The sequence below is a fragment of the Coffea arabica genome, chromosome 7e (genome assembly GCF_036785885.1).
Source record: "Coffea arabica cultivar ET-39 chromosome 7e, Coffea Arabica ET-39 HiFi, whole genome shotgun sequence".
In the NCBI taxonomy this organism is placed as follows: Eukaryota; Viridiplantae; Streptophyta; class Magnoliopsida; order Gentianales; family Rubiaceae; genus Coffea; species Coffea arabica.
In genome coordinates, this window is record NC_092323.1 from 43,633,192 (window position 1) to 43,647,604 (window position 14,413).

General features: G+C 33.4%; 1 protein-coding gene across 1 annotated transcript; it reads right to left on the minus strand.

Moving 5' to 3' along the window:
- Window positions 1-899: 899 nt before the first annotated feature.
- Window positions 900-6,015, minus strand: LOC113702477 (uncharacterized). The gene is made up of 4 exons (XM_027223710.2): window positions 5,775-6,015; window positions 4,846-5,324; window positions 1,663-2,263; window positions 900-1,537 (listed from the first exon to the last, which is right to left on the minus strand). Exons 1-4 carry the CDS (start codon window positions 5,874-5,876, stop codon window positions 1,094-1,096), a joined length of 1,626 nt encoding a protein of 541 aa, XP_027079511.1. The 5' UTR covers window positions 5,877-6,015; the 3' UTR covers window positions 900-1,093.
- Between the last annotated feature and the right edge of the window lie 8,398 nt (window positions 6,016-14,413).

Consider the following 14,413-nt stretch of genomic DNA (forward strand, 5'->3'; position numbering starts at 1 on the left):
ATAATTCCATTAATTTCAATTAAAGGAGAAAGTTAGTTGTCATTCTAACCACACTTGCCATAACTAAGTGTATAATTGTGAAGCAAGCTTAAAAAGATAAATTATTGTAAAAATTACATGTTAAACAGTTTTTCGTACTTATACAATTGTTTTGATAGATATTATTGGAAAAAGTTGTTTGCATCGTAAATATATTTTTCAATCAACCTTTTTGTCTTGTCAAGTGCCTTTTTATCTCATATATATCACATCACAAAAAATATTACAGTAATTACATCTAACAATATTTCAAATAATCTCTTATTCAAACTTAAGAATACTTAAACTTAGCGTATTTTAACTTTCAATTACGCTACGTGTACCAAAGTGTATATTGACGATAAAACAAAAGTGTTCTATTCACCAGTCCATGTACCAAAGACAAAAATCAATCCACAAGATCTATTAGTATTATATGTTATCTATTTTATTAGGCTAAAAGCAATATACTCTTGAACATTTTAATTTAGAAGAATAGGTGCAATGCATAGCACCTTCTCAACAGAAATCAATGCTACAAATTGAATTAATATGAGAAATTAATATTCAAATAGAAAAAGTGAAACACAAAACTGAACTGAATATAACTTGTCTCTCAAAATAGTTTATCAATGATAATAACTGTAGATGCGTGTAGTTTGTTTGCACATGATGACTAATCATTAGAACATGATTTTTTGCACATTCATACGATTAGATTCAGCAATGGTTTAGGAAAAAAGCTAAATTATAAAATGAGTTGTTGTTGTTTACTTTTTGTTAACCTTTTGCCTGCAATATAAACAAATAAAAGTAAGACACGTTTTAGAAATATCAAAACAGGTGCAACGCACGTGTATTTTCCTAGTAACAATAATTAATTAATTACAATAGCGATATAAACTTCTCGTGATTTATTATTATACTGACTTCACATAACAAGCCACCTTTCCTCACATGACACGATCAGCTGTAAGAGTTAAAGTATGTAGGATACATAACTGAACCATGTTAGCTTCAACCGTGGCAAACATGGAAATTGCAAGGCCAAGAATGCCAAGTGTATGGAAGAGACTCAAGAAATCTGTACACAGAAAGCGAAGAGATGGGTTCCAGCAGTATAGAGTGGAGCTACGTATCCATGCCCGACATACATGCATCCATCGCTTACAGACATGCCACCATAGACGGAGGCTCCAGTCTCGTATGACCAAAGTATGTTGCCATTTTCGGCATCGATGGCATAGACGGGTCCTGTTGAATATGTTGAGCCGCCAAAAAGGACACCATTGGCAATAGTCACAGGATTAGCCATAGAATCCTTTGGATCAGCGGTCGACCACAGAATTTTACCAGTTGGAGGGTCCATCGCCACCCAGCCTCCACCATTCGTGACTTTCTGTGATGGCAGAAGAGTGAAGTTCAATTGGTTGCTGTTGGCAATGTTTGTGTAGATCCTCTTTGTATCCGTTGCTGCACCCCAAGTACCTCCCCCGAGACCACCACCAGGACCCGCTTCCTGCATCATCCATCCATCCATCCATTGGCAAGTTAATCAGACTGGCTATCGTACCAAAATTAATAACTAGACTAAAATAATATGCAAATGGAATGATGATGACATTTAGAGTGAAGTTAACTTACGGTAAACCAAATAATGTTCCCATTATCGCGATCCAGAGCCCATGCAAATCCGCTTTTTTGGACAGCCACAACGATATCTCGTTTGGTACCATTAACTTTGATACTTAGCATCATTGGTTCCTCCCCAAAATCGGCATCCGGGTTTGGTCCGGGAGGGCAATTAGGGGTTGACAAATTTGAACAAGCCGCGAACCAGACATCGTAACCTCCAAGCTGCTTGTACCACTGGATTTTGCCAGTGTCCATGTCTAGTGCCATTATGGAATTTGAATGGTTATCAGGCTCAATGCACTCATTAGGATTGGTCGGATTAGTCTGATTATTTAATCTTTCTTGACATTTTCTGATACGTTGAGGAGCTGAGTACAGATTTCCAGTTGCCATGTATACATGATTTCTTGGAGCGTCAATTGATGGACTGCTCCCCCATACGGCTGCTCCTGCATATTCTCCACGGTTCCCATGATTGTCTGGCAAGGTGAAGGTCTTCCATAAGATCCTGCCACTTCGAGCATCTAACTTGATGAGGCTACCACGAAATGTGCAGCATTCCTCAATCGTAGCAGTTTCTTCTACTGAAGATACTCCTACGTAGAAACCTCTACCAACAACAGAAAGGCTAAAATTCAGTACTGAGTACTACTTTTATAATAAATTGGGTTTGGAGTAGATGCCGTTGGCTTGTGATGCAGTTATTGTGGCCGTTGTATTTCTTTCAAGTTTTAGTGTAGCATTATAGACATGTTTGTATTCACATATTAAGTTGTACATAACCAAAATTAACTCTTACAATAAAGTAATCTTAGTGTAATCCAGTCATTTAAAATATAATCTTATCTGCATCAAACCCATAGCAACTCTAAGTTGTTTTCCTATGATCAACAAAAAAAAAAATTAAAAATAAGTTTTTTCTTATATATAATGAACAAAAATAATATCAAAGAAAAATCCTGCAAAATACTTTACTCCAATACTAGAACTAGGATTGCTATCAAGTCGAGTCATTACTCGAGTAAACTTGTTACAAATCAACCTTGAGTTTGAACTTATTTTATCATACTTGAATATCAGCTAATCAAACTCAATCGAGCTCACAAGCTTAATTTTTTGATAAATTCTATAACTTTCTTACCTATAAATATAATTTTGCATTGATTAATATATATATATATATACATTATTCGATAAATCTTAACGAGTACTCGAGATGTGGTTTTTTTACTTGTACTTGACTCCAATATCTTATCGAGTTACTCGAGATCAAAGTTGATTGAAACTCGGTCAATTTCGAATTCAAGTCAAATTTGAGAGTACACCCCTATCTAGATGAAACTACACCTCTATCTAGAGGACCACTCAAATTGTATGAGAACTTTTTGTGCTTTGGGCTGGGCTGCAACTTGTAATTCTAATTAAATTAGTTTTTCTTGAAAGGTATGAAATTAATTGGTGAGGCCCGATGCTGAGTGTGCTGTGGCCTATTAGCTCATTCTCCATGATTATTTTTAGATTCACAACTAGGAATAAAACCAAAAAAAAAATTTTCTCTTGTTTTATAACCTTTTTTTTTTGTCATCGTAAACACCCATCATGCATATTTCTCCTCCTAGAATACTTTTGTCCATATTTGGATGTCAAATGTCTTTAGTCTTCTTCTGTTTTATAGAAATGCAAAGTAGATCATGTAAGCAAATAGTTATTCAAGGGCTATTCCTTGAGTCTAACCTTATTACAGTTAACTCTGTATATATACATATATATATATATATAAGTTTGAGTTATAAAGCCATGCATCATTGACTTTTTACTGGGTCCAGGAAGACCAGTTCCTAATACTTTTCAAATTATATTCCGTATTTAATATGGCGTTTTGAAAGGTTAGTCTTATCTAAACTTCTTTATAGTTTTTAATAATGAGGAAATGTATGACATTTGAACATACGACTTTAATTAACAACAAATTTATCCTTCTCGAATTCACTCAACTAGACTTTCCCACAGAATTAGAAAACATGTATCACTAAATATGATTTCTTTTCTTATCTATCATCAACACTAAATATTTTTTAAGCATCAGAAAATCGAACCATATACCTATACCATTCAAATTTTCATTTTTACCTCCCAGATCTTTGTCCAGATAGATGACACATGATTTTTTTCCCCTTTTCATAAAGTAAATTTCACAGGACTCCTACCCTAAATAGATATATAAATAAATAAATTTCACATAATTCATGAAAAAATAGAGTAACCATACACAATGAAGACACGAGGTGAAACAGTAAAGATTATTCACTAAAATGTACTCAAGGAAACATTTGCAAGAATTGATTGAACAATGCACTCTATCAGTTAATTTATGCGCAGAAAACAATTGGGAATAGAAGAAAAGATAGAAATAAAACGACTTAGGTGTCCACCCACTCTTGTTATGTAAAAGCGCTATTCTTCTAGTATTCAAGATATATATATATATATATATATATATATATATATATATATATATATATATATATATATATAAAACAACCACAAAATTAGGTTTTCGCTAAATCTTGTTAGGTATAAATTCTATTTCTAGTATTAAAAGCTCTCTCTCTCTCTCTCTCTCTCTCTCTCTCTTTGTAAATAGGATCTGTCTAACAGGTGCTCATTGGATACTAATAATGTACTTCATGTATTAGATTTTGAAAAAAAAAAGATTAATTAGGAAAAGTGATAAATGCAAGGAAGAATAATAATTTATTAGTATGTATAAATTAGGAAAATTTAGATGTGTTAACTATATATATAGACACACATACAGACACTCTTTCTCCCTCCGTCCTAGTTTTTGAGATTTTTTTGGAACTTAACTTATTATGCACAGTAACGTGTGGGGATGAACATTTCATTCTCTTCCTTGCTTCATCTGGACGTGTGAATGTACTGACCCCATTAACTTATATTAATAAAGTATCACTACTATATATGAAAGTTATTCCAATGGACAGCCAAGTTCATGTTTGATTGCGTGGCCTATCAATTTGTGTAGTATATTTTGAGGGAATCTTGTTATTATTTCATAAAGGGTACAGAAGAAAATTAGTTACAAAAGTGCTTTTCTTCTAGTATTCAAAGCTCTATATTTTCTCAAGTCAAAAAAAGGCTCAAGCAAGAGTTGTGGTGGGTAGTGCTTACCCATCATAATAGGTCCCAGACATGGTGATGATGGCAAAGGGATGGCCATCCAGCTGAGTTGACCATATTAGGCTGCCACTGCTCCGCTTAACGGCAACGGCATAAGCTGGCCCTGTGATTCCCAGAATTATCATATCCTGATCCGTGATGATGGTCGGAGTTGATCTGGATATTGTTGAGTTCAAGACCGGGACAGTGAGACCGGTGAGTTGTTCAACATTTTGTTTCCACACCAGAGAGCCATCGCAGGCTTTTACCGCGTGCACATATCCATTCCAGCTTGTGAAATATACAATCCCATCATATACAGCGGGCGTTCCTGTTACAAATCCCGCTGCGTTGAACTTCCATTTTAGCCCCAGTTTAGATGCGGTTGAAGGGCTGATTTTGGATTCACTAGAGGCATATCTGCGGTTGTATATGTCTCCTCCATGGTTTAGCCAATTCCCTGGTCGTGAAGGCTTGTTGGTATGGTATCTCTACGGAAATTAATTGCAATAAACGATTAGTTGATTTATTCAACTAAGCCAACATGTAAAAATTGCTGTATATGTAGACAAATTTTTTTCCAGTATGGACCATTACTTGGCAGACCCAACAGTTCGTATTTGACCAATCTAACAGTGCCAATTGAATACACGAGTACCCTATATCTTTATTTGAATTGCATAGAATGTGAGATAACAAGTTTCAAGATTTTATCTGGATCATTTTCATTAGTCAAAAACTAACTACTAGGAGTTTGCTGCTTGCCTAGTAGTTGGTCTAGACCAAGATAAACTTTCTTGTATCATTCCAATCAAACATAATGAATTGGATGAAGTGTCGTAGTGCATATACATGTGTGTATACATATGTGCGTGTGTGTGTTTCTGCCCCATAGCTAGGTACTCGAAAAATAAGAAAAGTAGAAGGGAAAGTCAACGTACATATGGATTCTTGGCTGCAGTGCCGATTGCAGTTTGACACAAAATGCTTGAGACAATCAGAATGGCTATGAACTGGGGATGTCGGAGTACCACCGGCTCCATGGAAAGACGGTAAACACTGTGTGCTCCACCAAATGGAGATTGCTTGATGCCTGATGGATCACAATTCCTGCTCCAAGGCACTACTTAGTTATGCCTTGAAGCTCTGACTTCTCGATATTCAAAAGGTGCAATTCCTAGTTTTAGGGTCAAGCTTGAATTATTTTAGTCAAATAGTGCAACTCTTAGTTTTACGGTCAAGCTTGAATTATTTTAGCCTATTGACGGCTACACTAACCTCAATTTAAGAGCGGAGATATCTAATAAGCAATGTTTTGAAAATCGGATTGGACCGGCCGGTTCGATTGGTTGAACTGCTAATCGGCCATGATACTGGTCCGATACTCTACTACAGTTGACTTTGTCAAAAAATCGGTCAAAACCGATCAAACCCGTCAGAACCGGTGAACCAGGTCGAATCGATGGTTTTCGATTGTTTAACTTTACTCTTTATATTTTTTTAAGTTTTGCAAAACACAGCTACCAAGGATCAAACTTAGGATCTTTGTGATAAAAGACCAATGTAACAACAAATGTACCATCGCATCCTATGAGTTTTTTTATGATAACTTATTTATATAAAACAAACTTCTATCTTTCTTTTCTCCGTTTTCTCTACAAAATCGCATTCTCTTATGACTCGTTCTTTCTAATCTTCAACTCTCTCTCTCTCTCTCTCTCTCTCTCTCCTCTTTTCTTTTGTCACTCCCTTTTTAATCAAACTTCTTTAGTTAATTTATTGATATTTTCTTCCATCTTTTAATTTTATTTTTGTCCATTAAATTGAAAAAAAAATTAAAAAAAGAATTATTTTTCTTAAACTCTAAAGACTAATTATTAAATGCCACAACCACTCACTTTTATCTCATTTTTTGTTTCTTATCAACTTTGCATTTCTATTTTCAATTCTCTTGACTTCCTTTAAACTCCAAACTCCTTTTTTTTTAATTACAATTTCTAAATCCCAAAAATGTAAATTAAAATTTAAACTCACAATATCTAAATTCCCATAGACGTGAATTTTGTATAATTTTAAAATATTGTGGTATATTTTGTATTGAATGTAAGATTATTTTTTGGTAAATATAATTGAGATTGAGATGAAATTTATTTGTTTCAACTTATAATTTAAAAACTTTTATTTTTGAAAATCCAAGTTATTCAAAAATATTGAACTTTTTATCATATAAAGTTTTAAATGAGTCCATTGCATGTCTTATTTTGTGCATATATATATTTATAAATTATTTTAAAAAAATCATTAAACCAGAGTTGAATCGGTCCGACCGGTTAATCTTGACCTGAACACCTCACCGGTTCAATTAACGGTCCGAGTTTTAAAACATTACTAATAAGTCATGATCTCCATGTGGATGCTCTTTTGGATTTAATTTGTGGAAAAATTGCCATTTTAGTTTCTAAACTTTTTTATTAACACCAATTTAGTCCTTGAAAGATTTTTTTTTTTGCAGAATTAGTCCTTCAACTAAATTTTTTTTGCTAATTAAGGATCTCTACAACAGCGTCGCCCTAAACATCTTTTTGTTTCAACTAGACAAACGACCACTAGAGGCTAATTATAGGCAATTCATGCGAGGATCCTTTTAATGAGACGATAGAGGTTAAATTGGGGAGGAAAGCACAAAATTTCATTAAATTGGGAAAGTAAACATTCATCATCACTTAAATTAAGGATAACAACAAACATAAATTAGCAAAAGAGTATAGGAAGTGTCGTCATCCTCATCCCTTGCACCCAACTTCACTATCAGTCACACATCTTTGAGAAAATCTTTCTAAAATGTTGACAAGAAAAGACTTTGATGTGGTAGAGTTACCAATTTGAGCATTCGAGGGTGGTGCTTGAGATCAGTCCTGTATACAAGGCATGCCTTGCGGAGGTGGTGACATGAGAGGCTGAAGCGAGGAAACGAGAAAATTTTGTTAGAATAAATAGTTTGTATATACTAAGGTATCTGCGGACATCAATGGTATGGTATTTTACACCTGACTAGTGTGATGTCAATATAACTTTTTTTTCACGAATTTGCTTCTGAGTGACATTTCAGATGTTGATTGCTATGCTCCCAAATATTTAGTTAGCTTTTCTTAAAACCAGGGGCATTCCGACGATCAGTTAATTTTTTAGTGATTTAATTCCATTTATTTTTGGAAAATCGGCTGTGCTAAATATGGTTGATTTGTAATCATTTAAATTGGAAACATTTTGGGTTCAGTTTACTACAATTTGACGGGCAAAATCTACCTTTCTTTCTGCCACTCTTGTGTTCGATAAAATACCTGAACTACATGAAAAAGTATTGTTGATTGATTTTTATGGAGAGTTGGAGATTATTTGGTAAGATCTGTATGTTGTGAGTAGGGAACCGATGCCCATAGCTGTCTTTACCACCGTTGGCAAACAAGCATTTTTTCCTTCGTTTCTATTTTTTTTTCTCTCTTTTCCCTTTTTCTCCTTTTTTTTATTTTTCTCAATGGGAACCGTATATGTTGTTGGATCCTTAATCCAACGTTGGATTTATATGTGAATAATTATATGTTACAAACTGTCAAATAAGATTAAATCTAATTAAAGTGATCAAATATGGTTTGGACTTAATATATCTAATAGGGTGTGGGCCTTTAATGTGTAGAGATTTAAAGGTTTTTCCTATTTCTATGATGGGTTAAAATAGAGATCTAAAGGGTAGCAGGAATGTTATCTATAAATAGGGTTATGGTCCCCAAGTCACACATTTTCTCATTGTCGTATTTTCTAGTGCCGACAAAATAGCTCTTTTCTTATATCCCATCATCAGGAAAAATACAAGAGCAAAACTAAAGGGTTCTCTCAAGCATTGACAAATACATGTTGATTTGGAAGGTCACCCCAAAATTTCTAGAGATTCGAGCACCAGTTTGTTAACATGAATTCTAGTATGTTTTCGCAAATTTTCTGTTAATTTATTTCTTAATAATCGCCATATAGATTTTGGGTTTGATAGGTGATGATTTTCACCAAAGGTTAAATATAAATAACCACCCTAACAAGTGGTATTAGAGCCCATATGATTGATTATTAGGAAATAATTTTGTTTTACTATTGGTTCTGTTTTCATGGCTGCTGGCTGTGGACTCATGATTTTATTAAATATATGATTGTTATGTGTTCAAGTCTTGTTGATTCATTGTTTTGATCATATATGTGTATGATTTTGGTTGCTTCTGCCGCATTACATTCAGAACTATGGTAAATTATGTTTTTGTTTGCATGGCACCACTCTGACTCATATGCAATAAAAAAATGAATTTGTGAGTTCCGCTTCCATGGTGGACGAGTCTTTATACAGCTTTTATGCTTATGAGTGCTCACGTAAGTCATGTATGGCCTTGGCCGAAAATGTTCATGTATTGAATCTATAACTAACTGCAAAAGTCAATAGGCATGAATTGGGATTCTGATGCCATTCATGTATTTTTTTTGTCTTCGGTTAAATCACTCCAAATAACTCAATGCTTTTGATTACATAAGTCTTAATACGGTTTTCAATTTATGTTCACTAATTGGTGGCACAAGTGATGATACGTAGGACCTACTTGGTTTCTGGCTTTGGGAAGTCGTTCGTCCATTTCCCCACTCTTAAGGATTAAAATTGACAAAAAAAAAAAATATTCTGAGTTTCAAAGTTCTGTCCATAAAATTAATTTGATTATTACTTAAATTCTTTGACTTGTTTTCTTGTTTGAAAAATAATATTAAGGAAATTAGGGTTTCTTTAATTTAAGTGAAACCTAATAAAGTTAATAAGACATTAAGCCTTATAAAATCCATATGTTAGGCCCACTAAATATATAGTCTTATAAGGCATTATGGACTTCAAGAAATTCTTAGGGTTTAAATAATAAATTTGGGTCAAGTTATGGATATGGATTTTGGGTCCAATAAGTCTTGATCCAATTTGGTTGATTTGACCATATTTGACTACGTTTTGATCAGAGTTGACCAAAGTTAACTTTGATTAAAATTTTTATGGAATTTGGATAATTTAAATTTGAATATTGGTATAATTATATATATTTTGGAATAAATTAATTGAAATAATATGCTACCAAAGTGACTTCTATTATGGAAATTGATTTGTTCTAAAATATAACTAGTTGGGTACTTGTAATTTTATGAATATTGATCGGCCCAAAGAATGTCAATATTTAATAAAATTACATGTGCACTTGTGGTAATAAATACGTGATGATTATTATTTTTTATATATGAATTATAAATTGGCCTAAAGAAAATTTATTGTTTGACATGTTATTATTATCACCGTTTATTACTGCATCAAGATATCACTTAGAAATTAATATTTTTGTCCAAAGATAAAATATTAATGGAACATCGGTATCTTGAGATAGGGGTACCATTATCTGAATTTATTATTATTTGATTTATATGAGCATAGTTTTAATTATTTTATATTTTCTGTTTAGTTGCAAATGATCTTACAAATTTTACTACCAAAATCAATAATATTCCTATGTTGAATGGCACAAACTTCAAGTTCTCTTAATAGTACTTGGAGTAATGGATCTCGACCTTGCGTTAAGGGATGATTCTCTCCCACCTCTTACAGATCAGAGTACCTTTAATGAAAAGAGAAATAATGAAAGATGGGAGAGATCGAATCGCTTCTGTTTGATGACCATTAAAAAGGCCGTTCCAGAAGCATTCAGAGGAACAATGTCAGAAATGACAGTAACCACTAAAGAGTTCCTTCAGGATATTGAAAAAAGTTTGTCAAGAACGATAAGACTGAAATTAGTACGCTCTTGACACACCTAATTTTAATGAAATTTAGTGGTAAAGGTAATATCAAAGAGTATATTATGGAAATGTCTCATCTTACTTCAAAATTAAATACACTTAAATTGACACTCTCTAAAGAGTTACTAGTGCATTTGATTTTAATATCTCTTCCTACACAGATTAGACAGTTTAAGGTGAGTTACAACTGTCAAAAGAAGAGTTGGTCTCTAAATGAACTCATCTCACACTGTGTAGAGGAAGAGGAAAGGTTGAAGCAAGATCAGACAGAAAGTGTCCATCTGGTGTCAACTACTTAAGAGAAAAAAGGAAAAAAGGAACTGCAGGTACAGCGCCACAAAAGAAACAACAAAAGAAATCAGTTGATCAGGAAAAGAATAGTTGTTTCTTCTGTGGAACTGAAGGGCATAAAAAAAAACATTGCACCAACTATCATGCTTGGTGTATTAAGGAATATATGCTTCTTAATTTGGTTTGTTCTGAGGTTAATTTAACTTCGGTACCTAGACACATATGGTAATTAGATTCTGTTGCAACAACTCACATCAGTGTGTCTATGCAGGGTTGCCTGAATTATCAAAAGCCTAATAATAATGAAAGATATATCTACATGGGCGATGGCAAAATAGTTCAAGTTGAGACAATAGGAATTTTTAGATTATTGTTAAAGACCGGATTTTATTTGGATCTCAATGAGATATTTGTTGTACTGTTTTTTCGACGAAATTTGATTTCTATTTTTGCTTTGTATAAATTTGGTAATTTTTTTATTTGAAAATGGAAAGTTTAAATTGTTTCATGATTCAAAATTGGTTGGTTTCGGGGTTTTAAGGGACTACGAGAATCTATATTTAATTGATACAATTGTTTCATTTAATGAATCTCTGCATTTCAATATCAAAGGAGTAAAGAGAAAATTAACCAACGAAAATTCGGCTACATTATGACACAAAAGATTGGAACATATCTCTAAACGGAGAATGGAATGACTTGTGTCAAATGAAATTCTCGACCCCTTGAATTTTACAGATTTTAATGATTGTATTAACTGTATAAAGGGAAAACAAACTAATAAAAGGAGATTTGAATCCAATAGGCCCTTAAACATCTTAGAACTTATACATACATATATTTGTGGGTCATTTCCTACATATGTTTGGAATTGTCAATAATATTTTATAACGTTCATAGACGATTTTTCAAGATATGACTAAATATATCTCATTTTAGAAAAGTCACACTCACTGGACGTATTAAAAAATTTTAAGCTTGAAGTTGAGAATCAACTCAACAAAAGAATTAAAAGTGTTAGATCTGACCGTGGTGGTGAGTACTATGGTAGTTATGTTGGTTCAGGTGAACAACGTTCAAGATCATTTACTAAATATCTAAAAGAATGTGGTATCGTCCCACAGTATACTATGCCGGGATGACCCACTATGAATGGTGTAATTGAAAGACGAAATAGAACGCTTAAAAACATGGTAAGGAGTATGATCATTTTACCTAACCAGAGTCATTCCAAGGAGAAGCACTTAAGATTGTAGCATATATTATTAACAGAGTTTCAACTAAAACCACTATCAAAACCCCTTATTAGTTTTGGATAGGGAAAAAATCTAGTTTGAAGCATCTACATGTTTGGAGTGTTCAGCTGAGACAAGACCTTACAGGCCAAATGAAAAGAAACTAGATTAAAAAATAGTTAGTTGTTATTTTATTGGATACTCTGAAAGATTCAGGGGTTACAAATTTTATGATCCCACGACAAAATTAATTTTTGAGACAAGAAATACCGGAGGAGGAAATACAGTAAAGGACATTGTCTTTAAAGAGAAATATATTAATATTCCCACAGATGTCATTGATCTTGTTCAGGATCTTATTTCTGAACTTAATCATGGCATGACAAATCAAAATAATGTCAAAAAATAAACTATTATAGAAAAACAAACTTTCCCTCTCCAAAAATCAGTGCCGTTAAGAAGATCTACTAGAGAAAGGAGAAGTGTAGTGCTAGATGATTACATTATTTTTCTCTAAAAAGATGAGGATGACACTGGATTGATGGAAGATGATCCAATCAACTTCCGTCAAACCATGAAAAGTTCAAATTTTTAAAAGTGGATCAATGTCATGAATGAGGAGATTAAATCCATGAAAGACAGTGATATTTGGGATCTTGTCCCATTGCTAGAAGGAGCAAAACTCATCGATTGTAAATGGATATTTAAAATCAAAAGGGATTCGAAAGGTAATGTGAAAAGATACAAAACTCGTCTTGTCACCAAGGGATTTACACAAAAATGAAGTATCGACTATAAAGAAACCTTCTCTCCGGTCTCTTCAAATGACTCTTTTAGAATTGTCATGACATTAGTGGCACATTTCGATCTTGAGTTACATCAAATGGATGTAAAGACAACATTTCTCAATGGTGACATTGATGAGACGATCTATATGGTGCAACCAAAAAATTTTGTATCAGGAGATCCAAAGAATATGATTTACAAATTTAAAAAATTTATCTATGAGATCAAACAAGCATCTCGACAATGGTATTTTAAATTTCATCAAATGATCATCTCATTTGATTTTGAGATGAATTTAGTAGATGATTGTATATATCATAAGTTCTGTGGGAGCAATTATTCACCTACTCCCACTGTTCAGTTGAAGATTAGCTTTCGTTTAGCAGAATCGGTTTTGGAGTGGTGATTTTCTTATGCATTGGCATTTTCCAGATGTTGAAAGTGTTAATCTCTGGCCTGCTGCGTCCAAGATAGTTCTTAATTTCATGGATCCTTTTTATTTTCTCAACGATTTACTGGAAAATATGGGTACTTATTATTCAATGAAGAAGCAGAGAATCATCATGAATTTGGATTTCTCAATTCACAGGTGGTGGCGTCATTCAATTGCCCTTCCCGAAACACACTGATAAGATGATGAGTTTCACCCGAAAAACTTAATCTTTTGAGAAGGAGTGATATTTGATTCTTTTGTTTCGAAGGGTACGGTGGAGGAGATGACGACTCAGGGTTTCCGATGATTTTTTTCCCTTGTTTAATCTCTAATTTTGTGATTGGGTTTTTATTTTAATTGATAACTGGTTATAGAGATTAAGTTTTTCTGCCTGATTAATCGGTTAACTAATTAAATATGATCCGAGTTGGGTTGTTTCAGGATTTGGTTTATAAAGGGACACTTGGCAAGATTAGAAGGAGTGGGATAGGATGTGAGACAGGGTGTGGTATAGAGGATCCGTTGTGTAGATTAGATCATTGAAAAACAACCAAACTAGTCTTGCGATATTTATAGAAAATAAAAGATTACATGCTCGTATCGGAGGTCAGATGAGTTAGAGATCATTGGATATACTAATTCTGATTATGTTGGATGCCAAGATACTATGAAATCAATGTCAGATTATATCTACTTGTTGGCTGGAGGTGCCATATCTAGGAAGAGTGCTAAACAATCCTTCATAACATATTCTACTATGGATGCTAGGGGTGTGCAACGAAATTGAAATCGGTAAATCGAAAGTTTGAAATCGAAATTTTTTGAAATTTTGACATGGATTTTCCGGACCAAATTCAATTCCGATTTCGAATTCGATTCAGAATCACCGAATTCAAAAGCCTATTTTCCTTTTTTTTCTTGTTTAACGACTTCTCACAAGTCTGTTAACTTCTACAAAACATCACCATACTGC

Coding starts and splice junctions, on each gene's coding strand:
- LOC113702477 (XM_027223710.2), bottom strand. CDS start 5,876: ATGGAGCCGGTGGTACTCCGACATCCCCAGTTCATAGCCATTCTGATT. Junction 5,325..5,774: donor CTGCAGCCAAGAATCCATAT/GTACGTTGACTT, acceptor TAATTTCCGTAG/AGATACCATACCAACAAGCC. Junction 2,264..4,845: donor TCTGGGACCTATTATGATGG/GTAAGCACTACC, acceptor TGTTGTTGGTAG/AGGTTTCTACGTAGGAGTAT.